General features: G+C 42.8%; 1 protein-coding gene across 1 annotated transcript in view; it reads left to right on the top strand.

Annotated features, from left to right (window-relative positions):
• C8A (complement C8 alpha chain) overlaps window positions 1-20738 on the top strand; it is a 438546-nt gene extending 417808 nt beyond the window's left edge. The window contains exon 11 of the mRNA XM_078670076.1: window positions 19189-20738. Within this exon, the coding sequence (XP_078526202.1) occupies window positions 19189-19340 (152 nt within the window). The 3' untranslated portion in view covers window positions 19341-20738. The remainder of the gene's footprint in view (window positions 1-19188) is intronic.
• Window positions 20739-27933: the final 7195 nt, after the last annotated feature.

Below are 27933 nucleotides of genomic sequence, written 5' to 3'. Positions count from 1 at the left end.
ATTGTCTAAGTGCCTATTGTGATTCCAAGCTATGCGTAAGCAGGACAAACCTTTCAGAGCCTTGGTTACTCTGCTCCAATGAATCAAAATGGGTATATTTCGGTGGGAGTGGACGGTGCCTAAAAATGAAAGGCGGGTCAGTTCCAGTATGTAGCCATTTCTAGCGTGCCCGGCAATGTGCGATCAGTGCGTATAGTTACCTCGATTCCTACTCGGTAGACATGATAATGTCACCAGTCTTTAGGGATTCTTCCATGCCGCAAAATTGCGTGTCAGTTCAGGTCACACGAGGGTGGATTTTCAATTATTACACACTCTGCGGAAAACGAGGTTCTAATTAATTAAATTAAAAGCCACTTGCTACGAACAAGGCACGGGGAGCATCATTTCACCCTTACCTTTAGTGCGCAGACGATGCTGCCTTGCTCCAGATTCGAGCAGAAATCAATCGGTGTGCTCAATGGCAGTGAGCCGACTCGGCGACAATCCGGAAGTGAGGTACTAGCCGGCTTGGTGCATTTAGATGAAAGGGAAGAGGGAGTGAGGGTACGTGTTACTGTGGCGGCCATCTTGAATTGGTGTTTATTATATACAGGTATGGGCGATAAGAGTGCCTAAGTGCCCGCATTCATGCATTTAGATTGACTTAAGATTCTTTGTAGAGGAAAATACATTACAATTGGGTCATATTATTTGACCAACATTATACACATTTGGACACTTTGTGAATGTTTCTAATTTCAACGTACAGTAGCAAACAGTACATGAGATGTTCAGTATTTTGAACAGTGCTGAGCATTATTTCAAAACATACTGAAAGTGATTTTTCTTTGCATCCTACATAGATTCCATACGTGTACATTTATGGATAGTCTCTTAGGCTTCTTTCTGTATTTGCAAACAGTCTTTTGCGCAAGCTATCCAAGAAGTTTAGAGCAATCCAGCCCAATCCTCAGTGCGATTCAGGCCATTCTGTATTGTATCCAAGAGTATGATGCATTTCAGTTCCTCTTTGTTGAGAAGTTGAGTCATGTTACCTCCTCTGGCCGGTAACTTTAATGACTTTAGTACAGTCCAGCGGAACTCGTCTTCCTTATGCTTGGCATTAACGAAATGTTCCACAAGTGGGGCATTGGGAGTTTGGCAGCGAATGCGGCTCCTGTGCTGGCAGATCCTTGTTTTTACCTTTTGCGAAGTTTGGCCAACATACATTCTGTTACACGGACATTGAATCATATATATAACATTGCAAGTGTTACAGTTTGAAAGGGAAGAGCTAGTGAAAGTAATATTGTACTTTCACTAGCTCTTCCCTTTCAAACTGTAACACTTGCAATGTTATATATATGATTCAATGTCCGTGTAACAGAATGTATGTTGGCCAAACTTCGCAAAAGGTAAAAACAAGGATCTGCCAGCACAGGAGCCGCATTCGCTGCCAAACTCCCAATGCCCCACTTGTGGAACATTTCGTTAATGCCAAGCATAAGGAAGACGAGTTCCGCTGGACTGTACTAAAGTCATTAAAGTTACCGGCCAGAGGAGGTAACATGACTCAACTTCTCAACAAAGAGGAACTGAAATGCATCATACTCTTGGATACAATACAGAATGGCCTGAATCGCACTGAGGATTGGGCTGGATTGCTCTAAACTTCTTGGATAGCTTGCGCAAAAGACTGTTTGCAAATACAGAAAGAAGCCTAAGAGACTATCCATAAATGTACACGTATGGAATCTATGTAGGATGCAAAGAAAAATCACTTTCAGTATGTTTTGAAATAATGCTCAGCACTGTTCAAAATACTGAACATCTCATGTACTGTTTGCTACTGTACGTTGAAATTAGAAACATTCACAAAGTGTCCAAATGTGTATAATGTTGGTCAAATAATATGACCCAATTGTAATGTATTTTCCTCTACAAAGAATCTTAAGTCAATCTAAATGCATGAATGCGGGCACTTAGGCACTCTTATCGCCCATACCTGTATATAATAAACACCAATTCAAGATGGCCGCCACAGTAACACGTACCCTCACTCCCTCTTCCCTTTCATCTAAATGCACCAAGCCGGCTAGTACCTCACTTCCGGATTGTCGCCGAGTCGGCTCACTGCCATTGAGCACACCGATTGATTTCTGCTCGAATCTGGAGCAAGGCAGCATCGTCTGCGCACTAAAGGTAAGGGTGAAATGATGCTCCCCGTGCCTTGTTCGTAGCAAGTGGCTTTTAATTTAATTAATTAGAACCTCGTTTTCCGCAGAGTGTGTAATAATTGAAAATCCACCCTCGTGTGACCTGAACTGACACGCAATTTTGCGGCATGGAAGAATCCCTAAAGACTGGTGACATTATCATGTCTACCGAGTAGGAATCGAGGTAACTATACGCACTGATCGCACATTGCCGGGCACGCTAGAAATGGCTACATACTGGAACTGACCCGCCTTTCATTTTTAGGCACCGTCCACTCCCACCGAAATATACCCATTTTGATTCATTGGAGCAGAGTAACCAAGGCTCTGAAAGGTTTGTCCTGCTTACGCATAGCTTGGAATCACAATAGGCACTTAGACAATTTCCACGTGTCACATGGTAGTCTCGCTGTATCTCTCCGCTGGCGCTTCACGTTCTGCATGTACACGCCGTAGCAATCCCGGATCCATAACTGACACCATCACTCCGGTCACAAGTACGCTATTTTGTGATAACTTTATTTTAATTTTTGATCGATGTGATTTAAAATCTGCGGGCACACGTCGTGAATGCATGAGGTGGGAACACACTATAAAGAGGATGTCGTCATGAACGGTGTGTTCTACCGCATAAGCACTATGGCATGAGAAGGAAGAATAACATGTGACTGCATGTGCAGAGTACCTGATACAAGTGCTTTATATAAAAAAGAATCTCTTTCTTTTTCCTCCCATTTTTCTCCACTATGAACAGGCTTATGTCAAAAGTACTCACAGGCAATACATTATAAAGTCCTGATGATGATCCCAGTTCAATAGGAGCCCGGGGATCGAAACGCCGTCGACACATTTACAATTCTGTAACCTGTCTATTGTGTTAATTTTGTTACAGTTATTGGTTGTCTGAACTTGCTTTGAAAGTGTATTAATGATGCAAGGGACAATTGGCTCCCATGTTCTTTTTGCCTGAAATTCTTGACCCCTTTTCTCTTCCTATTTTCCCACCCCCGAACCTTGTTCGAGTGTGCTCTGGATAGGTACAGGCTTGTACCCTATCAGCTTCTTAATCAGACCTCTCCCCTGGTCGTTGTATTTGTATTTATACTTGAATAAAAATTCAGGCCCGGCTGGGTACTGAAAAACTCTTAGATATAGTACTGATTGGAGTCTATATGCCATTGAATTGTTAATAATCCTTAACTTTAAGGACCATTGTTCTCCTTAATAGTCATTTGCCCAAGGTCCTTGGTACTTTCTGGGTTCCCTTGTTTTTCTGTAAAGACTTGAGCGCAAACGCCGGTTTGCAAGGGCTCTTAATTGTCCAAACGCCTAGTGGTTTTGGGTCCCCCTAGTACCCTAATCCTCTTTATAATTCTCAGTTATTCTGACTTCCTTCTCAAAATCTTGCTATTTTTCCAAATTCTCCTCATACTCTCTACCTTCTCTAAGTATCGCACTATGTCAGGTCATGCTCCACTCTACACAGATGAATATTTGAAACAACTCTGCTCTGGTCCATCTCTTTTATCTGACAACTCAGAAGTCCCCAGTCAGGAGAATACCGCGCTCCCCGAACAACTAGAAAAACTCAGAAAGAAACAGGTCCGTTTACAACTGATGATACTGATGCTAACAGATTACTTAAAAGCCGATGTAATCCCCTTAGGGTTACAAGTCCGCAATATACCGGGGATTTTTACAGATAATCCTAAATACACAACCAATTTCAGCTACATAGGAACAACCTGTTCACGTCATTGGCTGGCACTAGGGATTGATATTGCTGTTGAGACACCTAAATCCCTTGAAGTCGAGATCTCAGATATCTTAAAACAAATTCAAGACTCAGACATCACTGAAGATAGCAAGAAACTCCTTGAACAGGTGTATAAAACCATCGCGGAGTTTCATAGAATAGAACAAAATAAAAAATCAAATAAAGTCAAAAAAGATATAAAATCATACAATATTGAGGTAACATATCCTTACTTGCAGAAGGACTTTTATACAAATCGAGTATACACTAATTCCCAACAATATAGACCCTGGGGGAGATTCAATAGACGCAGGAACATAGTAGGCTTTTCAGATACCTCAGCTGAATCGTCTGATAATTCGGACGCAGGTGAAGGTAGCAGCACCTCTAGACGGGGTGGCGCACATCAGAACACTGGTACGAGCGCTTTTTTACAGAGGGGCCAACAAGGCACACCTCAGAGAGGGAAGGTCAAGAAAACCCAGAGATGGGTCAACCCACCGGGGGAGCGGCGGACGAGGAACAAATATTATCAGTGGTAAACTCTCCTTCCGCCTACACAGAAACCATCCCAATTTTTAACATTTCCAATTACTCCCTTGGGGATGACGAATTTTCCCTCCTCAAAAAAGGTCTCACTTTTGTGCCCACAACCCCGCCCAACTTTTTGGAGCTGCAGACTGAACTGATGAGGTTTTTTAGACGAGTTCGGCTTAAGGCATTTTTCCAACTTCATCCCAGTCAAGAGAGTAAAGCTCTAACCCCTTTCCGACCACCTTCCACTTTTTTGCCCTCATCGGGTATGATTCCCCCTGAGATAATCACCTTTGAGAAGTTGGTATTAAAAGATCTCTCCACCCTGCAAGGTAAACGTAGTTTCACTCCGTACAATATTACACTGAAGGAGAAACAGGCCATTTCCACACTTAAAATGAACAACTCATTGATCATCAAAAGTGCCGATAAGGGCGGTGGAATTGTTCTCCAAAATCTTGACTCCTACACCAAGGAAATACAGAGACAGCTAGACAATAAGGAACATTACCAAAGTTTAGCGTCCAATCCAACAAAAGAAATACAGGAACTGATAAAGAAAATCACCACAGACGCAGTGGCAGAGGGTTTCTTATCTAAGAAAGAATTTAATTACTTAAACATCAAAAGCCCTAGGACACCAGTGATATACACTCTCCCAAAAATCCATAAGAGTGTAACTTCACCACCTGGTCGCCCTATTGTTTCGGCATGCGGATCAATCCTTGAGCCATTAGGAGCCTTTATTGATTTCTTCATAAAGGGTTTCGTCCCTTCCACTACTTGCTACGTAAGAGACTCTATGTCCATGATTTCACTGGTTGAAAATTTACCCTTTGACCCAGTAACAGACACTCTCTGTACCATGGACGTGGAGTCCCTTTATACAAATATCCCTCAGGTGGCAGCTCTAAAGGTGATTCAAAAGACTTTGGACACACGCCCACGCCCACATGCAATACCGACGGCGTTTATTTTACAACTTCTCGAAATCTGTCTGACAAGGAACTTTTTTACATTCAATGGCCTCTTCTATCAGCAGATAAAGGGGACGAGCATGGGCGCAATTTTTGCTCCAAATCTGGCGGTATTGTTCATGAATGAGATTGAAAATGAGGTGATATTATCACCCTCAAACCCCTTCTATTCAGGAATTGGGTTGTGGCGTAGATACATTGACGATATCTTCATGATTTGGAGATGTGAAGTCAGTGATCTACGCCACTTCCTACACTGGATGGATAACAACTGTTGTGGCCTTCGCTTTACCTTGACATCCGACAAATTTTCTATTGACTTCCTGAATCTTACCATCTTTCACCAGGAGGGAATCCTTCTGACTCGGTTGTTCAGAAAAACCACAGAGCGCAACACATTGTTAGACTACTCTAGTAATCATCCCAGAGCTCTGCGCGATTCACTCCCATTCTCTCAGTTCTTGCGAATTAGGAGAAACTGCTCTTGTAGGCAGGACTATTTTAAAGAAAGTGCCATCTTAGCGGACAAACTTAAAAACAGGGGCTATCCAAAGAGAATTGTCAAAAATGCACTCAAAAGAGCATGGTACAGACCCAGGGAAACCTTACTCACACCGACTCCAAAGACACCACAAGAAAGACTTGCTTGTGTTACCACTTTCTCTCCCGTGTCAAATAAAATGAGGAAATTGGTACTCCACCACTGGCCTATTGTTAATGCGGGCATACTCGAACTTGAACGTCCCTTATTTGCTTTTAAAAAAAGCAAAAATTTGAAGGACCATTTAGTGCGAGCAGCATTGCCAAGTCCCACTCAATCTTCCACGCTTGAAGCTATATGGGGCCTGTCCCCCATTGTTGGACATATGAAATGTGGTAACTGTAGTGTGTGTGACATGACCATTGAGGGAAAGACAAGAGTATTTAACAATATTACTTTCACTAGCTCTTCCCTTTCAAACTGTAACACTTGCAATGTTATATATATGATTCAATGTCCGTGTAACAGAATGTATGTTGGCCAAACTTCGCAAAAGGTAAAAACAAGGATCTGCCAGCACAGGAGCCGCATTCGCTGCCAAACTCCCAATGCCCCACTTGTGGAACATTTCGTTAATGCCAAGCATAAGGAAGACGAGTTCCGCTGGACTGTACTAAAGTCATTAAAGTTACCGGCCAGAGGAGGTAACATGACTCAACTTCTCAACAAAGAGGAACTGAAATGCATCATACTCTTGGATACAATACAGAATGGCCTGAATCGCACTGAGGATTGGGCTGGATTGCTCTAAACTTCTTGGATAGCTTGCGCAAAAGACTGTTTGCAAATACAGAAAGAAGCCTAAGAGACTATCCATAAATGTACACGTATGGAATCTATGTAGGATGCAAAGAAAAATCACTTTCAGTATGTTTTGAAATAATGCTCAGCACTGTTCAAAATACTGAACATCTCATGTACTGTTTGCTACTGTACGTTGAAATTAGAAACATTCACAAAGTGTCCAAATGTGTATAATGTTGGTCAAATAATATGACCCAATTGTAATGTATTTTCCTCTACAAAGAATCTTAAGTCAATCTAAATGCATGAATGCGGGCACTTAGGCACTCTTATCGCCCATACCTGTATATAATAAACACCAATTCAAGATGGCCGCCACAGTAACACGTACCCTCACTCCCTCTTCCCTTTCATCTAAATGCACCAAGCCGGCTAGTACCTCACTTCCGGATTGTCGCCGAGTCGGCTCACTGCCATTGAGCACACCGATTGATTTCTGCTCGAATCTGGAGCAAGGCAGCATTGTCTGCGCACTAAAGGTAAGGGTGAAATGATGCTCCCCGTGCCTTGTTCGTAGCAAGTGGCTTTTAATTTAATTAATTAGAACCTCGTTTTCCGCAGAGTGTGTAATAATTGAAAATCCACCCTCGTGTGACCTGAACTGACACGCAATTTTGCGGCATGGAAGAATCCCTAAAGACTGGTGACATTATCATGTCTACCGAGTAGGAATCGAGGTAACTATACGCACTGATCGCACATTGCCGGGCACGCTAGAAATGGCTACATACTGGAACTGACCCGCCTTTCATTTTTAGGCACCGTCCACTCCCACCGAAATATACCCATTTTGATTCATTGGAGCAGAGTAACCAAGGCTCTGAAAGGTTTGTCCTGCTTACGCATAGCTTGGAATCACAATAGGCACTTAGACAATTTCCACGTGTCACATGGTAGTCTCGCTGTATCTCTCCGCTGGCGCTTCACGTTCTGCATGTACACGCCGTAGCAATCCCGGATCCATAACTGACACCATCACTCCGGTCACAAGTACGCTATTTTGTGATAACTTTATTTTAATTTCTGATCGATGTGATTTAAAATCTGCGGGCACACGGCGTGAATGCATGAGGTGGGAACACACTATAAAGAGGATGTCGTCATGAACGGTGTGTTCTACCGCATAAGCACTATGGCATGAGAAGGAAGAATAACATGTGACTGCATGTGCAGAGTACCTGATACAAGTGCTTTATATAAAAAAGAATCTCTTTCTTTTTCCTCCCATTTTTCTCCACTATGAACAGGCTTATGTCAAAAGTACTCACAGGCAAAACATTATAAAGTCCTGATGATGATCCCAGTTCAATAGGAGCCCGGGGATCGAAACGCCGTCGACACTTTTTACAATTCTGTAACCTGTCTATTGTGTTAATTTTGTTACAGTTATTGGTTGTCTGAACTTGCTTTGAAAGTGTATTAATGATGCAAGGGACAATTGGCTCCCATGTTCTTTTTGCCTGAAATTCTTGACCCCTTTTCTCTTCCTATTTTCCCACCCCCGAACCTTGTTCGAGTGTGCTCTGGATAGGTACAGGCTTGTACCATATCAGCTTCTTAATCAGACCTCTCGCTTGGTCGTTGTATTTATATTTATACTTGAATAAAAATTCAGGCCCGGCTGGGTACTGAAAAACTCTCAGATATAGTACTGATTGGAGTCTATATGCCATTGAATTGTTAATAATCCTTAACTTTAAGGACCATTGTTCTCCTTAATAGTCATTTGCCCAAGGTCCTTGGTACTTTTTGGGTTCCCTTGTTTTTCTGTAAAAGCTACAGAAAGATGGTCAGAAAGCCACAATTAAAAAAAAGAGTCCTCTAAAAACAACATGAAAAGCTCTGCAAGTGCAACTGCACTGTACTTAACCTGTGCTCCTCTGCTGAACAACAGAAATAACGTATTGCTGCCTCTACCAGTTCGGAGACAGTAAAAAAGAGCGACACAGGGGATTAACCAATGGTAAGTAGCAGGCAGGAATAGAGTGGTATTATTTGATCACAGCAGTTCTTGCAGACAGAGCATGCACACTGTAGCTTCGACCTAAAAATGGCCATGTTGTAGCAAAAATTGGACCAGATTTACTAGTCTGCAAGAAATGTAACAAAATAAGCGACTCAATCTTCAAGAGTTCTTTTACAGGGAAAATAATAATTAAAAAAAAAGTAGTCACCTGCAATTGTTGTACCTATATTTCAAAATGTCCTTGTTCTTAGAAAGAGCTGTAGTCAAAGATGCATGCTTGCTCTGGGCAAGTGTCAAAACTTTATTGATAAGAAACACAGTATGTTAATGCCGGATGTTGGGTCAGATGAGTTACAAGAGATGATGAACCTCGTTCAATAACTCAAAGCATAAAAATAGTTAAAATCTTCAGGTCAATATTTACACATCCAAATTGCATAGAAACAGTTGTATGGGCTGGCCCACAACTCCTTAAATCCTAGGACCCATCCAATACACACTTTACTGCAATATCTTGACAGGATAAGTATGATTTCAGGGACTTTCCACTACAAAGTCCCATAGGTTTCCAGTAGAGAATAGGCACCTCAAGTAAGTTTCTTCAGGTTTAGCAGTTTGCAGACTCCTATGCTCCTGGTAGTCCAAGGCAGGGGAGTGTCTGGTGTAATCATGTGATTTAATACTGGTCTGAGACAGCCAACTATTTCTAGGAATCTCACATACTTCTTTGTACTGAGAAAATATAAATGGACAGGAGTAGGATCAGAACTCATCTTAGACCCCAAGCATTAAACCTATTTGTGTATTACAACCAGCTTGAGAGTGTAGAATAAAGGGGACTTTCTTGCCAAAACTGGCGACACTAATTCTCCATATAAAAAACCATAAAGTCTATCAATTGGAAACTCTATGTACCACTGCATTTGGTAAAAAACACAAACTTGACTCACTTGCTGTTGTGTTGGCAAATCATAAACCTTGGTGGGTTTTGCTGTGAGAAACCGAATCTTCTAGCATGAGCATTCTGTAAGACACACAGAAAAAAATTAAAATACAGTTTGCGAAAGAAAGGTGATAGTGGGGTACAGACCTCTTTCCGATCTATAAAAATGGGTCCAAGCCCAGATCCAGGTCACCTATACTTGTATTAGTATATTTCTTGGACAGCCCTCCTCTGATCCCTGTTGAGGATTAGGATTGATCTTCCAGGTGCTGTTTATCACATATCTGGAATACTAGTGCTGACTGGAGGCGAACCCAAAGGAAAGATCAGCAGATGGACTGTGCAGAATATCTTCTTTTGGGATCGTCAGGATTGTTTTTAAGTGTGGTGCCAGAATATCTTTGTCAGAATATCATTGGACACAAATATCAAGTACTAAATATAGTCTACAAAAATATCACCCCATTGGATTTCATAATGGAAAATCTATACACAAGTTGATGATATTTTGTAAACAATATTTAGAAGATGATATATATGTCTTTTTTTTTTTTATGAGTTTTATATAGCACGAAATTGACCCGGTATCAGAGCGCTTTACATAACACCAGTTGCGTTATATGAGGACACATTCATTTTTGTAAGGCACGGGGAGATTAACCCCCAGATGCATCAAAGTTAAGTTTTGCGCGTCCTTAATAGCGAATTTTAAGGATTCTCTATTAAAGACTCGCAAAACGGGATGCATGTAGGAATCGCAATATTATTTGCGATTCCTACTGATTCCTAATTTCCGATCAGCTAATTGCTAATCGCAAATAAGGAATGGCTTTCCCATTCATTCCTATGGGCCTAAGGGCCCATAGGAATGAATGGTGAGTCATTCCTTATTTGCGATTAGCAATTAGCTAATCGCAAATGTGGCGCAATTTCAAGGGTGCCAGGGTGTCCAAAGGACACCCTGTTGCACCCCTGAAATGGTAATGTTCACTGGGGTTTAGCACACACATGTCCCAAGGACATGTGTGTGTGTAACATACAACTTAGAAAAATGCACTAAAGTGCATATTTCTAAGTTTTTGCTATTTACCACGTAGTTTGACTTCGCAGTAAATAGCGGCCCCAGATTGCGAATTCGCAATCTAGGAATGGTTCATGCATTGCATTTAAGGAATCGCAAATTGCGATTCCTTAAATGCAATCGCAATTTGAGAACTCGCAATTGTTTGCGAATTCCTAAATTGCGAGTGCATGAACCCTTGATGCATCTCAAATGCCATTTTTGCGGGCGCAAACGGCCGATTTTTACGATTCACACCGTTTGCGCTCGCAAAAATGTTTGATGCATCTATCTGTAAGTGATTTACCCAGAATCACAGGATGTTCAGTGTCATTGCCGAGACTCGAACCTGGTTCCTCAGATTTGAGGTCGACTGCCCTAGCCGTTAGGCCAACTCCTCTCCCCAACATTGGGGCACATTACGATTACGGTTTTCCCGCATCCTCCGGGCCGGCGGCAGCCCCCGCCGGCCCCGAGGATGCTGGAAAACCGCTGGGGAGGCACAAAAGACCCACCGCCAAATTAGGATGGCGGTGCGTCTCAAAATCGGTCCGCAGCTTTTCCGCCGTGGTCGCCTTCCGACTGCGGCCGAAAAGCTCCAACATGGCTGGCGGTGTCTATCAGACACCGCCAGCCATATTAGGATGGCGGAAAACAGATGCCTTTCCGCGGTGCATTCTCCGCCATGGAAAGGCATACGGTGATTTCTTTGGGGGCACGTTGCGGGCCCCATGGTGATTAATTAATTAATTAATTAATTATGTGCTTATATAGCGCTGGAATCACTCCCGAAGGGGTACCTCCGCGCTTCGACCGCTGCGAAACCCTTCCTGGCTTCCCTGAGAGATGGTCCCTTAATGGGTATCTCCAGGGTGAGACCAGGCATCCCCGGCGGTCTGGTGGGGCCGTTAGTGAAGATGAGGCAAGCTAGTGCCCAGAGTTGCCGAGTGTGATCGCTGATCAGAGTGGGCACCGAGGCGAGAGAATTATCGAGTCCGCTGACCCTGGTCCAGAAACCTGCCGCGTCGGGAATCGAACCCTGGTCCCGGACCGTCCTCTGCTCTCGGGTCTGCCGCCTCTAACCAGTGAGCCACACTACTCCACTATTGGGAGGTGGGGGGTGCACATGGGGGGTACCTATGGTACCACCCTGCATTTGCGTGCACGAAGCGACAGGCACCGCGCGGTGCCTGCCGCTTTGTGCATGCAAATGCTAAGCATGCATATTTAACCTTGCGGCGGGTGCTGCTTCAAGCAGCACTTGCCGCAATGTTAACTTGGCGGTCACATCCTAATTGCACTGAAGGGACCGCCGCTGCCCCTGCGGACGGTCCCTCCTCCTCTAGGGTGGCGGACGGAGGCAGGTCCGTCCACCATCCTAATGAGCCCCTAAGTTCCTATATATGATATTGTGACTACAAACACTTTATTATCCAGTTGTAAACAGGCAGGGCTCAAGTCCAATTCTGGAAGCAGCAACTGCAACAGGGTATAGATCCTGGACCACCAGGTTAACAAGTTAGGAAGCTGGAGGGGAGCTCAAAGTTGTATTCGAAAGTGCAGGTGTTTGAGCAATGATCATCTTCAATTCAGGGTCAATGTATCCCCCAGATTCATAGTGACGAATCAATAAAGTTGTGGTACAGTGGTCTTCCTCCGAGAGGGGTCTGGCAAAGTCTTCTTTCCAGAATGAAATTCAGTGAAGACTACTTACATGCACATGACCAGTATAGATTCTAAGGCAGTGTCCTACTGGGAACCCCTTTGTGTTCCTTGCCGATAACGCTGTAAACAAAGAACAATAGAGGAAGAAGACATAGGGATGCTGTATTCCCTTGTAAGAAAGATCCATCCCCATCTTACAAATGTAATTCTTGCAAAAAATTGTGAATAGCTACATGGAAAAAAATTGATATGGAAACCAAAGCCTTGGAGAAACATTTACCATGTTCACGTAATTGGATGAACATAGCTTTTGCTCATAATGATTGTAAACTTCCCATACCCACTAGAAAATAATAAAAGCAAATGGGCCGCCATCTTCTGCAAAGCATTTGATTTAATTGTCAGGTAAAACCAGCAAAAACACCCCCATGAGTGTTACTATTGTGCCAGAAAAGCTAGAATCATACTGCCATCAGCAGAGGATAGGTAGAGCGTTGGCATTTTGTATGTTTGATGTAACACCCTAAGTAGCCAGGGACATTTCCAGACTTGGGTCCCTTGCTCACTGTACCAGACTGTCTAAACAAATCTTCAGAGAGGAGGCCTAACAACATTGAAATCGTTCTGGGATTCCTGTGTTTGCTTCTGGAGAAAGCCTCACCTGTCAGTTTGGAAAAGACTGTTCGACAGATGAGCAGAGTCGTACTAATTTGCAGAAGGCAGGCCTCTATCCAGAGTGGCACAGTGAATAAAAAACGATCAGTTAGAATTCTTCCCGGAGTGATTGGAAGTGGTGTATACTATTTGCAAGCATTTCTCCCATCACTTTTTTGTGTTTGGTAAGTGAAGAGGGCATCAAAAGGGACTGGCCCTTGAGATTGCAGGAAGAGGACACCAAAGCATGGCCTTCCTTCTCTGAGCACAACAACAAGAATTGCTGAGAAATATCACCTTACAATTCGAAGCATTACTCAGCATCAGATGTAAAAAGGTGGTTGCCAAAAAGCAGCAGAATGTCCTGGACAAATGAAAAATTGTGGTGATGTTACAGCTGCCAATGTGTAACCAGAGTTTATCCCTTACAGAGGTCTTAAGAGAAAGTCTCATTGCCAAATTCCAATATATAACAGATTATATTTGTGAAATGTACTTTGTCACACCAATTCCCTCAGGATATGGCTATCTCTGTCTTAGTGTAGATGAAGGGAATATATGAGAGGGAAAACTAGGCCTTGATAATTTACCAATGGCAGTGAGACTACGTTTTATAATTTGCAATCTAAGAGCAGTTTAAGATAAAGTGGCAATTTCTGATCCATGGCCATAAAGGGAGGATAGAGCTGCTGCCCTTTGCATCATTGAGTTCTCCTGGTCTGAGGGTGATATCTTTGAGATCTGTATTTTCAGACAAGGGGGTACAATACCTGCTGTTGATAATATGCAAGACTGCATTTGTTATTATCCATACATTGTGATAGCCTGGATGCTAGGAAGTCCCAGTGGCATAGAATATTTCAATACCTTGCTTTGAAACTCACTAAAGTTACCAGCCTCCCTACTTTAAGGCTATTAACTGTAAATGAGGAATTTAAGAGACACTGACACACAGTGGAAAAGTGGGGTGCTGGGCAAAACAAATCACCATTTGCAGGATCCACCATATCGAGCACTAAAGAGTTCTTGCCTTAAATTTCAAAAGATCCATAGAAGATCCTGTGCAAAACTCTTGCACCTGACTACAAAAGTGCTTAACCTGCACTTGCATGTGTGTCAACCCAGTCAGAGCTTTTTCACTATGAGCTATCAAAACGTCTCATACAACCTTGAAGAGCCAGCTCAGACATAGATTTCAAGGCAGGACTTCCACAACCACACCAGAGCCATTGCCCTGCTCACCTGTAGAAGAACGTTACCAAAACTATTATAGGGACGCTATTTTAACAATCTTGTAATTTTGAAAAATACAATAACATCATTGACATGTAATTTCACTTGATACTTTTATCTTAAAATAGCACTGATGTTTCATTGTTTCTTTAAATCAAAATAAACAATTTAGAAATAGAGTGGAATAACAAAAAAACAAGTTCACACTTTTTAAAAGGATTTTTTAATTGGAATGGTGTCAAACACATGATTGCATTTCTCATGCATCAGACGCATCCTTTGTCACTCAAACCATGCCTACTGTAAAAGTCCCATGTGACAACTGCTTTGTTTTATATAATTATTCTAAGCACTTTGGCATATAGAGGTTTGTGAGAAACTGGGTTACTGGTCAAGCAGCAATCACAATCCTTGTCATGGTAAGGCACAAGCAAACCCCAAATTAACCTGTGCTCAACCTCCTGGTAGCTTGGCACAATGTGTAAAGTATTTGTTCAACACTTTAAATTATTAAAACAGTGAAAATACCCCCAATAGGGATCCCACAGGTTAGAAAAATAGAACCAAATTTAATCGATAAAACAAGACTAAAATGATAAAACTTCACTCAATGGAACCTGAATTATAAATTTTTTAAGAACAAAGTATAAAATAGGTCCTAAATGCATAAAGCACCAACTGCGGTTCTCTCGACACGCTGGACCAGATCAAAGTCAAAAGTTTAGGCAAACTGATGGAGTGTAGGTTGTATACAGTCCCAGATTAGTGTGAAGTTTTATCCTCTAAGGTTTTTGTGCCAAGAGTCGCGTTCAAAGTAGAGAGGGCCACGAGGAGCAAGGAGAGCATTGCAGGCAGTTGTCAGCATGGCACAAAGAGCAGGCCCGGTGTCATAGGCGGGCAGGCTGGTGCTTCGAGTTGGCTGTCCCCCATGACCGGTCGATGCTATTGTGAAATAAAATGGACTGGCTGCTGCTCGTCCTGATTTTCGTTGTGTTTGGCGCTGTCTTGGTGCAAACTGGCCTGTTTACAGCCACAAAGAGCCCAAAAGCTTGATTTAGGAGCCCTTGAGCCATAGCAAGGGTACAGGACAGGGTACCACTTGCGGGTCAGGAACTCACTGTAGCTGGTTCCAGAAGCTCTTTGGGAAGCCTTCTCTCTCTATGAGGCTCAGATCAGGAGGCCAGCAGACTAGTCCTTGGAGACACTCTTTGGTCCAGGCTTCAAGATGAAGTTGCAGGATCAATTTTTCTCTAGGCAAGAAGGCAGCAGCACAGCAGGGAAGCAGTTCCTTTGGAGCAGCTGGCCAGGAGAGTGGCAGTAATTTTAACCAGCACAGCAATTCTTTTTATTGGCAGAGTATCCACAGGTCCAGAAGTGTTTTGAAGATTTGGTGTCTATGGCCCAGTATTTAAACCCAGTTGTGCCTTTGAAGGGAGAGGACACTTCTAGGGGTCTCCCTTTGAAGTCCCCAGGCATCCTGCCTCAACTGTCCTGAATCCATACTAACTATAGGGGGTATGCAGCTCTTTGTGTTGAGACATCACACAGCCTATGTTATGTTATGTTATTTGAGTTTATAAGGCACACAGCTACCCCAAGGGCTTTCCTGGCACCATCCTGAAAGGAGAACAGCGGAGAAGAAAAGGAGTTACAAATTGAAACAACCAAGTTTTCAGACCTTTCCGAAAATTGCCATAAACCGTTTCTTTATGTAAAGAAATGGGAAGAGAATTCCACAGGGAGGGTCCCTGCTAGGCAAAGGATCGACCGCGCATGCGCCTCAATCTGATTCTGGGAACAGTGAATTTAAACTGAGTAGTGGAGTTAAGAGTGTGTGAAGGTACATAGAGTTGATCTAAAGATTGCAGAAATTGGGGGGATGAACCAGTTTTAATTTTGCACATATAGCTCAAGGCTATGAATTTAATACGATTCTCCACCTTTTGTCAGTGAAGGTTGCGAAGAAAGCCTGAGATGGAGGCAGTCTTAGGAACCTGGCAAAGCAGTCTGGCAGGCGCATTTTGCACCACCTGCAATGTTTGTATCACATCCTTATAAGAACCCAGATATAAGACATTGCTGTACTCCAGCCTAGAAGTAACAAGGGCCTGGACTACAGTTCTCTGATTGGAGAGGGGAATCATCCAGAGACTCTTCCTTAGCCATTTGATAATGGTTAATCAAATTGAGGCCACCTTCACGACTTGATGTTTCATTGATAACTGATTGTTGATAATAACACCTAGGTTACGTACTTTATGAGCAGGCTGGTGTCAATGCTGATAATCCCACAGGTCTTGTTTTTTCCTAAGATCGGAAAGTCCATTTTTTCTCCGTTTAGTTTGAGTAGATTATCTTGCATCGAAGATGCAATTTTCATCAAACCAGACTGGAGAGTAGATGGTTCCGATTTCTTTGCTGTAGAGAGGGAAAAAATGAACTGATTATCATCAGCATAGGTAAATATAGATAGCCCTGCCTCTTCAGCAATATCTGCCATTGGGCAAACATAAATATTAAACAAGAGAGGGCTCAGGACCGAGCCCTGGGGCACCCCATACTGAGATTGAAAAGTTTTGGTGCTGGCCGTGGTGGAGAAGACCTGAAACGTACCGTTGGTAAGAAAGGAGTCAATCCATTGGAGCGCAAGGCCCTCAATACTCAGGGATTGCAACGCTTTCAGCAATTCGGTGTGTGACACCGTGTCAAATGCCACACTCAGGTCAAGAAGAATGAGGGCCACCGTGTCACCAATGTCCAATCGGTATCAAAGCATTTCAGTGACTCCTAATAAAGTAGCTTCAGTAGAAAATCCTGCTCTGAAACCAGATTGGCTGGGACTCAACGAAGGAGGATAGCAGGGAATTAATATGTTTTCCCAAAATTTGGGAAAAGGTTGGAAGTATTGAGATTGGTCGAAAGTTGGAAGGCTGAGAGGGATCAGCATTGGCCTTCTTTAAGAGAGGCAGAATCATAGTGTGTTTCTATTCTGGCGGTACTATTCCCTCCTATAAGGAGGCATTGAGGAGCTCCATAATAAGCATAAGCGAAGGAGACTCAAGTTGCCTCAACACGGAAATAGGGAGTATATTGCAAGGGGAGCCATATTTTAAGCTGGCCAGGAGCTGATTAAAAGAGCTAGTAGACCAGGTTTCCAATGTATTGATGGATTTAGAATTCTTACACTTCTCTAGCCGTGTGGCACTGACTGCATTGAACAAAGTATTAGCTGACTGTGAGATATTAGTCAGGTTGTCACTGGCCAGTGCCAAGTATATTTTTTTGACTTTGCTCACAAAAAAGTGGGCAAGATCTTCACATTGTGTTTCATTGAAGATCAGAGGGATAGTCTGACCTTCTGCTCCGGATAGTTCCTTGACCACCTTGAACAGGGTCTTAGAGCAGTTCTGAGCTTGAGAAACTGTAGAGGAGACATTTTCCGCACGGACTGCTTTGCAAAGAAAGTGATACTCCCTTATGGCCTGTTTATAGGCCAATTTAGTGTTGGGTGTGTAATTCTTCCTCCATTGGCTTTTTAAGTGTTTACATTTTGTTGTTTTAATTTTTGAGCCTCTCTCCGTGAACCAAGGGGCAGGGGATGGTGATTATTAAACCGTTTGTGAGAAATAGGGAGACAGATATCAATTGAATGTAGGAGCCATCTTTGAATAGCCACAAGATCTGCAATTTTCATTTGTTCAATTGAAGGAGTACTATTGGTTAACAGTTTATTTAAAGCTCCAGCCTATTCAAGTATAAGTTTGCCCAGCTCCTCCCTCCATCCTGCCAGTGATTGCCCATGCAGGCACACCTAAACTCACTATTGTATGTTGCTATCTAGGAGGGATATACAAAGCTCAGCTGTCAGCTGGACCCAGTGTTGTGACACAGGTAAAGGCTGTAGTAAATGTCTAAGGCAGGAAAATACCACATTTCTAAAATGTGGCATTTTCAGAATTGCAACTTAAAGTCTGAACCCACCATCAGTTAGGATTTTAAATTGTGACTCCAGAGACACCAAACACGAACTGGTTAACTGTTTCGATTTGGAAATGACACATATAAAAAATAATAAGGTAATTCCGATGTTACCCTATAGGAGAGGTAGGCCTTGCAGTAATGAAAAACAAATGTAAGAGTTTTTTTACTACCAGGACGTATAAAACTTAAAGGTACATGTCCTACTCTTTACATGCATTGCACCCTGCTCTCCGGGCTGTTCAGAGCCTCCCCTAGGGATGACTTATATGCATTAAAAAGGAAGGTTTGGGGCTGGCAACAGGTTTACCTTGCCAAGTCGATATGGTTGTTTATATTGCACACACAGGAAGCAATGGCAGGCCTGAGACATGCTTAAATAGCTACCTAAGTGGGTGGCACAATAGGAGCTGGAGACCCACTGGTACGATTTAATAGACAGACCCTGGTTGCATGTAGTGCACTTTACTAGGGAACTAGTATAAGCCAATCTTACCCCGTTTTAAGCAGAGAGCACAAACAATTTAACACTTGTAAAGTGCATAGAAACCAAAGGACAAGAAAACCAAATTCAGCAAAAATAGGAGGCGTGAAGGGAAAATGTCTGGGGATGACCCTGCAGAAAGGGCCAATTCTAACAGGTTTGTCCTAGTTTATTTACACATCCTATAAAGGTACAATAGATACCCTTCATATGCAACTGACTTTTTAGAGAACACACATATTTTATTCCATTTATAGCACAGACCTCATTGTATTGTATCGTGTGCAAAACTCAATCCAATTGAATTCTGCTTAAGAGAAACTTTGATAACCTTTCATATTTCCTATCATACTCTAGCCAGATGTTTTCATTTTATATTTCTGCTTCTTTACCAGGCACCAAAGTGAATGGCAACTGGAGTTGCTGGGCACCATGGTCACAATGCCAGTCTACAACAAGGACTAGAAGAAGAGAATGTAACAATCCTCCCCCAAAAGAAGGCGGAGCCTCGTGTGTTGGAAAGAACGTGCAAACCAACACATGCTAAGGCAGTCAATTTTGTTTTAATGTTTAGGGAAATGTTTCAAACGTTTTTATTAAAAATAGAAACCACAGGCATGGTAACGAGGTCTTGTAAGAAAAGCCATAGGTGCTGCACAGATGTATATGTGGGGAATAAAGGAATACTCTATCTGTTAATCACACAACATGGAAAACTAAAACTAAAAATGTACTCCAATCTGCTTCAAAAGACTCTGCTTACCAAGAATTGTGAAAGTTTTAAATCTGAGCTATGTGACAGCCACTTTTTCGGATAAAATGTCTTTAAAAACAGTTAATTTTAAAATACAATGTTGTAGCTGAATTGCTTGCTACCTTAACAAATGTTTATTGTGTTGCTTTAGAAGGATTGTTTGGCTTACTCATCCAAATCACAAATTTATATAAATCAAGCCTTCTGCCATGTGCATGTGAGCCTGAGGACGGGCTTTGCTCCAAATATTCAATTACTGCTCAATCCAAGCTGAGCATGCTCTTTGGCTGTGCACTGCAGTAAGATCACTGCAGGGACAGCCCCTGGGCCAAATCCTCCATGGCCAACCAAGCACCAGTACACAGAGCCAACCATGTACCCTTTCTGCTCTGTACAGAGCCTTCGGCTAGGCCCTGTGTCCAAACACCTTTAGCTGTGTGCAGAGGATGTTGGTTAAATGGCTTGCCTAGCCTTGCTCTGGGCCAGCTGTCAAATTTCATGCAGATTAATTGACCAGTGCCGAAGCTGTTAGCGAATGAACTCTATTTGCCCCCCATTTTTCTTTGCATCCCCCCCCGCACCCACCCCAATGGCTGAAAACTTGACATACCCAGCAGTAAGCTAAACTCACTGCCTTTGGCCATATTTTGGGTAGATTCATTAAACAGTGCCAAATTTGTTAGCAAATGAATACTTCATTCTCTTACCTTGATATCTGTCTCTGCAGAAAACCAGTAGTAGGCTATATATGCTAAGTCTCTGCCAAAGTTCATGCAGATCCATCAGATGGTGCCAATGTTTTTAGAAAATCAAAAATATTTTGACTCCATTATTAACTTATCCTCCCTATGGATCTGTACAAAATCTAAAATACCTGCACCTGGAGTAATTTTCTACCTACCTGCCACATGTGATTTGGATGCATCAAACAGTGATAATGTTATTTGCAATTGGTTGACACAAAATGGGACATTATGTAACAAACAACGTTTCCAAGCTTCTGCCAAATTTTCTGTGGATTCATCATACAGTGCCAATGGTAATTCTCCACTCTTTATAACTTTTCCTCCAATTGCTGGATCTATACAAAATAAAAATACTAAAGAAGGTTAAATGTTTCTAATTCCTGCTAAATTTTGTGCTTGTCCATCAAACAATGCAAACATTATTAATAAATCTATAATACTTTTACTTGTATCTTTAACCTTTAATATATCTACACTGTCATGCTAACAACTTGACATGGATTGGTCAAACAGTACCAAAGTTATAAGCAGATTAATATGTTATTTACTGCCATTTGATTAAGCATCCCCTTATGTATTGGCACAAAACTTGCTGTATCTGGGGGTCTCTAGTTGGCAGAGGTAGGTGCATCTATCCAAATAGGGACCCTTGCTTCTAGTCAGGGTAAGGGGGATACACTTTTTAGATAACCCCTGCTCACCCCCTTGGTAGCTTGGCACGAGCAGACAGGCTATCAAAGGCAATGTGTAAAGTATTTGTACCAACACTCACAGTAACACAGTGAAAACACCACTAATGAACTCCATACCAGTTTAGAAAAATAAAGTTTCTTTATCTAAGCTACACAGGACCAAATTGACAAAAATCCAACATACACAGTTCAAGAATATGATTTTAATAGAGTTCTAGGGTTTGCGCCAAAACAATCCACAGCTGCGTCAGTTTTAGCCCAAGGTAGCTGTAGATGCGATGATGTTCGCAGCGACGGGATGCGGTCCGGAAGCAAGCGGTGCGACGGTTCTCACAGTGATTACATGCTTTGCGGCAATATTCGCAGCGACAGGAATCTTCATGCACTGAGGCGATGCGCTCAGCAAACGAACGATGGGTTGGTTCTTGCAGCGGCAACAGGCGCTGCAACGATCTTCGCGGCAATGGAAATCTTCTCGCACTGTCGACAATGCCCTCCGCAAGCGAGCAATGTGTGCAAATTGTAGATTTTCTTCTTGTCCAGCTCCCCAAACAGCAGGAAACAACCTCCAGAGGCCCCACAAATGGATCAAGCACTCTAGGCAGGTCAGAACTCACACAGCAGAGTTTAGGGGGGAGCTGGGGGTGAAGTCCTTTTGTTCCTGGGACTTCTTAACAGGAGGCCAGCTCTCCTCAGGCCCTTGAAGATCTCTTCAAGCAAGGAGACACAGCAACAGCAAGGAGACACAGCAACAGCAAAGTCCTTCCCCTCTCCTTGGCAGAATAGCAACTGCAGGCCAGCCCCCAAACACACAGCAGGACAGTCCTTCCTCTTCAGTCTTCCAGCTATTCTCATTGGCAGAGGTTCCCTCTTGATTCCAGGATGATCTAAAGTTCTGGGGTCTGGGTATCCCTTTTTGTACCTATATTTCCTTTGTTCCCTGAAGGCAGAGAGGCCTTTGCCTAGTCCAAGCCAGTTCTGGTCAGTCCTTGAGCACTCTGTTTACATGACTCCTTCTTTCCTTTGAGAGAGAGGGACAGAGTCATCAGCCGCCCAGCAGGAGGTGTAGTCAGCATTGTGGAAGGCAGGCACAGCCCTATCCAGGCCCAAGTGGTATCCCCTCCCACCACTCAAGATGCAGATGGAGCTATTTAGCCCAGTGCTGACTCATCCAGCCTCCTGGAGCCACCCAGCCCCAGTCACTCACAAACCAGACAGTCAATACACAAACAGGTAGAGGCACACAGAAAGGTTAGACAAGAAAACCGCCACTTTCTAAAAGTGCTGTTTTCAAGCACAGGATTTAAAAAGCATCCTTCCTAAAAGATGGGTTATTAAATTCTGAGTTTAGGGATACCAGACTTCAATTTTCTATCTTGCTCCTATGGGAAGATATGCAGGTAAACATGATACACAGCATTCCCCATTCTAGCCTATGGGCAGGATAGCCATTCAATAGTGAAAAACGAAATTGGCAGTATTTCACTATCAGAGCATGTCACCCACACTAGTACATGATCTACCTTACGCATACACTGCACCCTGCCCAGGGGGTACCTTGGGCCTTCCATAGGGGTGTACAATGTGTACAGAAAGGGAAGGTTTAGGCCTGGTCAGTGGGGACACTGGCCAGGTCAGCATGGCAATTAGCAACTGCACGCAGGCACTGCGGTGGCAGGCCTGAGACACCATTTTAGGGCTACTCATGTGGGTGGCACAATCAGTGCTGCAGGCGCACTAGTAGCATTTGAATCACCAGCCCTGGCACACTCAGTGCACTTTACTAGGGACCTATTGATGGAACAAATCTGCCACTCATGGATAACAAATCATAATAACAATTTACCCAGAGAGCACTTGCACTTTGACACTGATCAGCAGTGGCAAAGTGCCCAAAGCATCTAAACCAGCAAAAATGAAATCCAGCACAGCATCAAAAATACAGGAGGTAGAGGCAAAAAGTCAGGGGAAACCACAACAAAGATGCCAGGTTTAACATTTGCCATGCTGATAAAAAACGAATTCTTCCTAGACTCTGCCAAAATATGTACATATTTATAACACAGGGTGAAACCTGTTGGCAAATTAACACTTTTTCCCTCCACCACTTTTAACTCGCCCATACCTTTATGTTTATGCACAAATCAGAAAACACCAAAAGGAAACTGAATGTACTGTCTGTCAAATTTCAGGGACATTTGCCAAATGGTGCCAAAGTTATGAGTAAATTAGCAAATTAACTTTTCAACTGACAAGATATACAAAACTGTTAATCTTTTTAATTCCGCCCAGTACCTTTTTTAAAAGTGAATAGATTTACACCAAATAAAAAAAGCATGCTTTTTGGGCAAACTTCTACTTACTTGCCAAATTTGATTTACATTTGTTCAGCTGTTTTTTATCTATCTTTTGGCAAAACGGGAACTAAAATGTCAAACGATACACATATCCACCAGCTTTTATTCTTTTTTTCTATTGACAGATCTTCAGAAAGCTTGGCAAACTAACTCTTAGCTGATGGAGTTAGTAGTCTGACAAGTTTGTGCAAATCTGTTCATGGGATCAAAAGTTAGGGGCAAATCAAAAAATTTAATTTCAATGGAAAGTACAACTGAACCATAACTACAGAGAGTGACTGCCACTGTGCAATATTTATGCATATATTACCTATTGGCGGTCTCTAGTAAGTAGTTATGGTTAGGACCCACCCTGTTTCTACAGAAAATGCACTTTTTGACTTGCCTATATCTTTGGCGCTGCTTGACGAATCCTCATGAAATTTTCAACAACAAAAAAATGTAATAGTGAGTCTTGTACATGGAAAAATTTGTGGTGCTCCGTTGAGCAGGGGCCAAGAAACAAGGAGGTAAAAAAAGTGATTTACAATGTTAATTCCCATAGGAGCTTTGTAGTTAACACAACTAATTCCGCTGGATGGAATTACACCGTATTTGGCAGGAAGGTAGATTTTGGTTTGCAGACCATGCTTTCAGTTATCCAGTGTAAATCCATTCAGTAGTTGTTGAGAAATTTAAGAGAAAGCAAATAAGGATATCTGGGTGTAACCTAAGCACCGATCTCAAGGTGAGATCTGATTGATTGCCAACACTTCAACTAGGAAGTGCTGGCAGCCATCTTGGAACTGGGTTTCAACCAAATCCCACAAAAAACATTTTAATAAAAGAAAAGGGGGCAAGGTAGGAATACCCTGACCCCCTAAGTGTGGCAGTTGGGCGTCTCTTTGATCCTGAAAGGGCCAACAATCAACTTTTTGTTTTTTTAAAGATCCGCTTCATTTCTCAACCGTTCTGCAAATGAGCCTTCAGGCACACTACTGGTTGGGGAAGAACTCCTCTTGGCTGCTGAGGTTTGTTCAGGGCCAGGAACCCCTATTTTTGCTACAAATAAGTCCCCAGCAGTCGGATAGCTTAGACCTTGTTCGAGGTCCCGCCCCCTTTCTCAACCACTCTGCAAATGTGCCTCCAGTGCACTACTGGTTGGGGTGTGAAGTGCCCTTGGCTGCTGGGTGTCATTGGGGGCCAAGAACCTCTATTGTTGCCACAAGTAAGTCCCCCACAGTGGAATTGCTCAGTCTTCATCAGAGGTCCTGCCTCCTTTCCCAATCACTCTGCAAAATCGACTCCTGGTGAATACTGGTTCAAGGCTGAATTCCCCTTGGCTGCTAAGGGTTGTTAAGGGCCAAGAACCCCTGTTGTTGCCACTAGTAAGTCCCCGCTACCGGGATTGCTCGGACCTCATCGGAGTATCAGCCCCATTCTCAACCACTCTGCAAACGTGCCTCCTGGTAAACTACATTTGGGGCCTGATGTTTAAAGGTGAGCGCACCAGTAAACTCCACTCTGCCAGGCAGTTAGTAGAGTTTTTGCCAAACTCTGTGTTCCAATCAGTGTGAAGTGGAAAAACTCTGCAAACTCTGCCAGTGGAGTGGAGTTTAACACTCACCCCTATCAGAGACTAATGCACCCGCCCACAGACCCACTCAGCCACTCACAAACCTACTTACAGCCCTACTCCTACGTTCTCACACCCATTTACAAACCTACTCAGACACTCATACACCCACTGAGACACTCATGAGCTCACTCACACACTCGGTGTCAGAGGTTAGTGATTGCAGTTAGGAAATACAATTTAAACAACCTTACAAATTCACTTAAAAACAAAAGGTTACAGGTATAATATAGTTAGGAAATATGTATTTTTTAAATGGAAATTCACTCAAACAAATCAAAGGTAACAGGGATGTTATAGCTAGGAAACAGAATAAAAAAACTTAGAAATTCACTAAAAAGATTACAAGGAATATTATTGTTAGTCTCAGATTTCACCTATACAAAACCAGTGAAATTCAGCATTTATAGTTAACTGATCTAACTATTGCAATGCACTACTGATAACCTCACATATTAAATCACTCATGACATGGTCAGTGACATCATTGATGACATATCAAATGACATCTCTGATGACGTCATCAATAGAACCATCCGCACACCCAATCGCATCCCCATACAACCTCTTATACACCAACCCACACAACGACTCACATACCCATTCACAGACCCATGCAAGTACAAGACCGCTCACTTATCCATAGGGACACACACCTACTCACTAACTCATAGAGCCTAATCATGCAACCAGTCACTCACCTGTACTGCCATTCACTCAGCCACACACTCACCCATAAAGCTAGTGGCACACACAGTCATTCACCTATACAGTAGGCCTGGGCAATGAACTTTGCTCCATTCGCGGAGGTTGCAGGGTGTTCTGCGCTCCGCGGAGCTCGCAGAGTGCAAAAAACTCCGCTTCGCGTAGTGCAGTGGAGTTTTTACCCTCTCGCGATCACGAATGGTAAGTTCACGATCGTAAACGATATTTTTGGGAGTGTGAGCTGCTGCTCGGGTAGAATTTCTCCCCGAGCAGCAGGAAAACCAGCACAAACTGTTGTTCGCACTGCACTCGACCACTCGCATAACTCCATGGAGTTTTTTTGTAACTTTGGGGAGTTTCGCATAGCTAAACTCCACAAACAATGCCCAGGCCTGCTATACAGCCACTCACACACTCGTGCACCCATACAGCCTCTCAACAGAGCCACTCACTCACCCATGCAACCTCTAACAAACTCACTCACAAAACCACTTACATACCCATTTACACATCCATTGAACCACCCACACAGCCACTCACTCACTCACCCATATAGACAATCTCACAGACACTCACTCTTCCATACAGCAACTCACACACCAACTCACTTAACCAAACACTCACTCAAACTGCCTCTCACTCACCCATATATCCAATTACACAACCAGTCACTCACTCATACATCCATTCAAACACCCACCCACTCATACTGTTACACCCACTCACTCACTCACCAATACAGCCACTCACACAGCGACTAATTCACTCACACAGATACTCAGACACCCACTTATACACCCATGCAGTCACTCACACACCCACTCACATGCCTACACAATAACTCAGACATCCACTCACACACGATACACACTGTCACACAGGGAATCACATAAATTATGTTAAAAAATGAATCACTCATTAGCAGCACACAAAGTATATCAATTTAACTTTTGTGGTATCTTAGTATATATTCATACAAAACCCTGTAGGTACACACTATGTACAGTGTATATATTTAGAGTTCTTTTCACAGTGTCATGTTCATCAAAAGTATATTCTTGAGTGAATCCAATTTCAACACAAACGTTATTGTGATCCAAATCTTTTGGACTGCAGAGATCTTTTCTTGTAGATCTTTTTCTGTTTTCAAAACATCAAATTCTTTCCCTTAGCCAACACGTGTTTCGTCGGATTTGCTGACTTCATCAGGGCTGATTATCTCTCTGTGAACCAATAAAAAACACAGCCGTGTTTTATCAGGGAGGCCGAAAGACCGCCCTGATTCCTTTCTCAGAGACGTATATCAATATGCTGGGGCAATAATATCAATCCAATGGTCCAGGTTCCGGACCTGATGGCGGCGTCCTGCAGAACGCCGCCGATGATACTAAATCGAACAGTGAAGAGGTGAGACATACAGACATGGCACGATTTGATCAAGAATTCTAGTATTCTACTCTGGGCATATTATCGACGAGTACACGTCTGGTGTTGAACCTGGACCGTTCGTTTGATGTTAATTATTAGGTATTGTTTGTCACTTGACTGGGCCCTAAAAATACCTTTGCTCAGGTATATAAGGGAAAATTAGGAGGAGGATGGTATTCTCTAACCTAGTGGGCATTTGCAGCGGGGACTATTAATGGGTAAAGGTTTGTTTTTTGAATGGGAGAAGTTGCTCAGGGAGAAGGTTAGTCTGATGAAACCTACTGTCAGGAAATAGCTCATGGTAACCACTACACAGGATATGGAGCCTTATTTAACCCTAGTGAAAAATAATAGGGACAGATACTTGCTCGCAAGATTCAGATTTCACCTGTTACACCTGATGTTTACTCATCTCACATGACTTCTATTCCCTGGGCCCCTTTGACTCTGACAGTAGGTCCCCACAGGATACACCGCACTTTGAAATGTTGTGTGGATTTTTTGAGAAGCCATGGAGATTTTTTTAAGTGTTCCCTTGTTCAAAAGGTTATATATACTTCTCATACACTTATTCAGTTAGTCACACACCCACTGAATGATGCAATCAGGCACTTATAAACCCACTAATCCCAATACACATTGGTATATATATTTAAAAATCATAAAGTTTTAAAAACACTCAAGGTCACTGGATGATGTCCTCAGTGATGTAATTTGAGATGTCATCAGTGATGTCACTAACTATGTTATGAGTGATGTAATATGTGAGGTCATAAGCAGTGCATTGCGGGGGTGCGAACGGCCAAATGTTCCTAGTTTTGTACAAGTGAAACTATAATGTCC

This window comes from Lissotriton helveticus, chromosome 1_2 (genome assembly GCF_964261635.1).
Source record: "Lissotriton helveticus chromosome 1_2, aLisHel1.1, whole genome shotgun sequence".
Classification (NCBI taxonomy): domain Eukaryota; kingdom Metazoa; phylum Chordata; class Amphibia; order Caudata; family Salamandridae; genus Lissotriton; species Lissotriton helveticus.
Note: the sequence above shows the minus strand (reverse complement) of the source record. Positions and strands in the feature narration are given on the sequence as shown.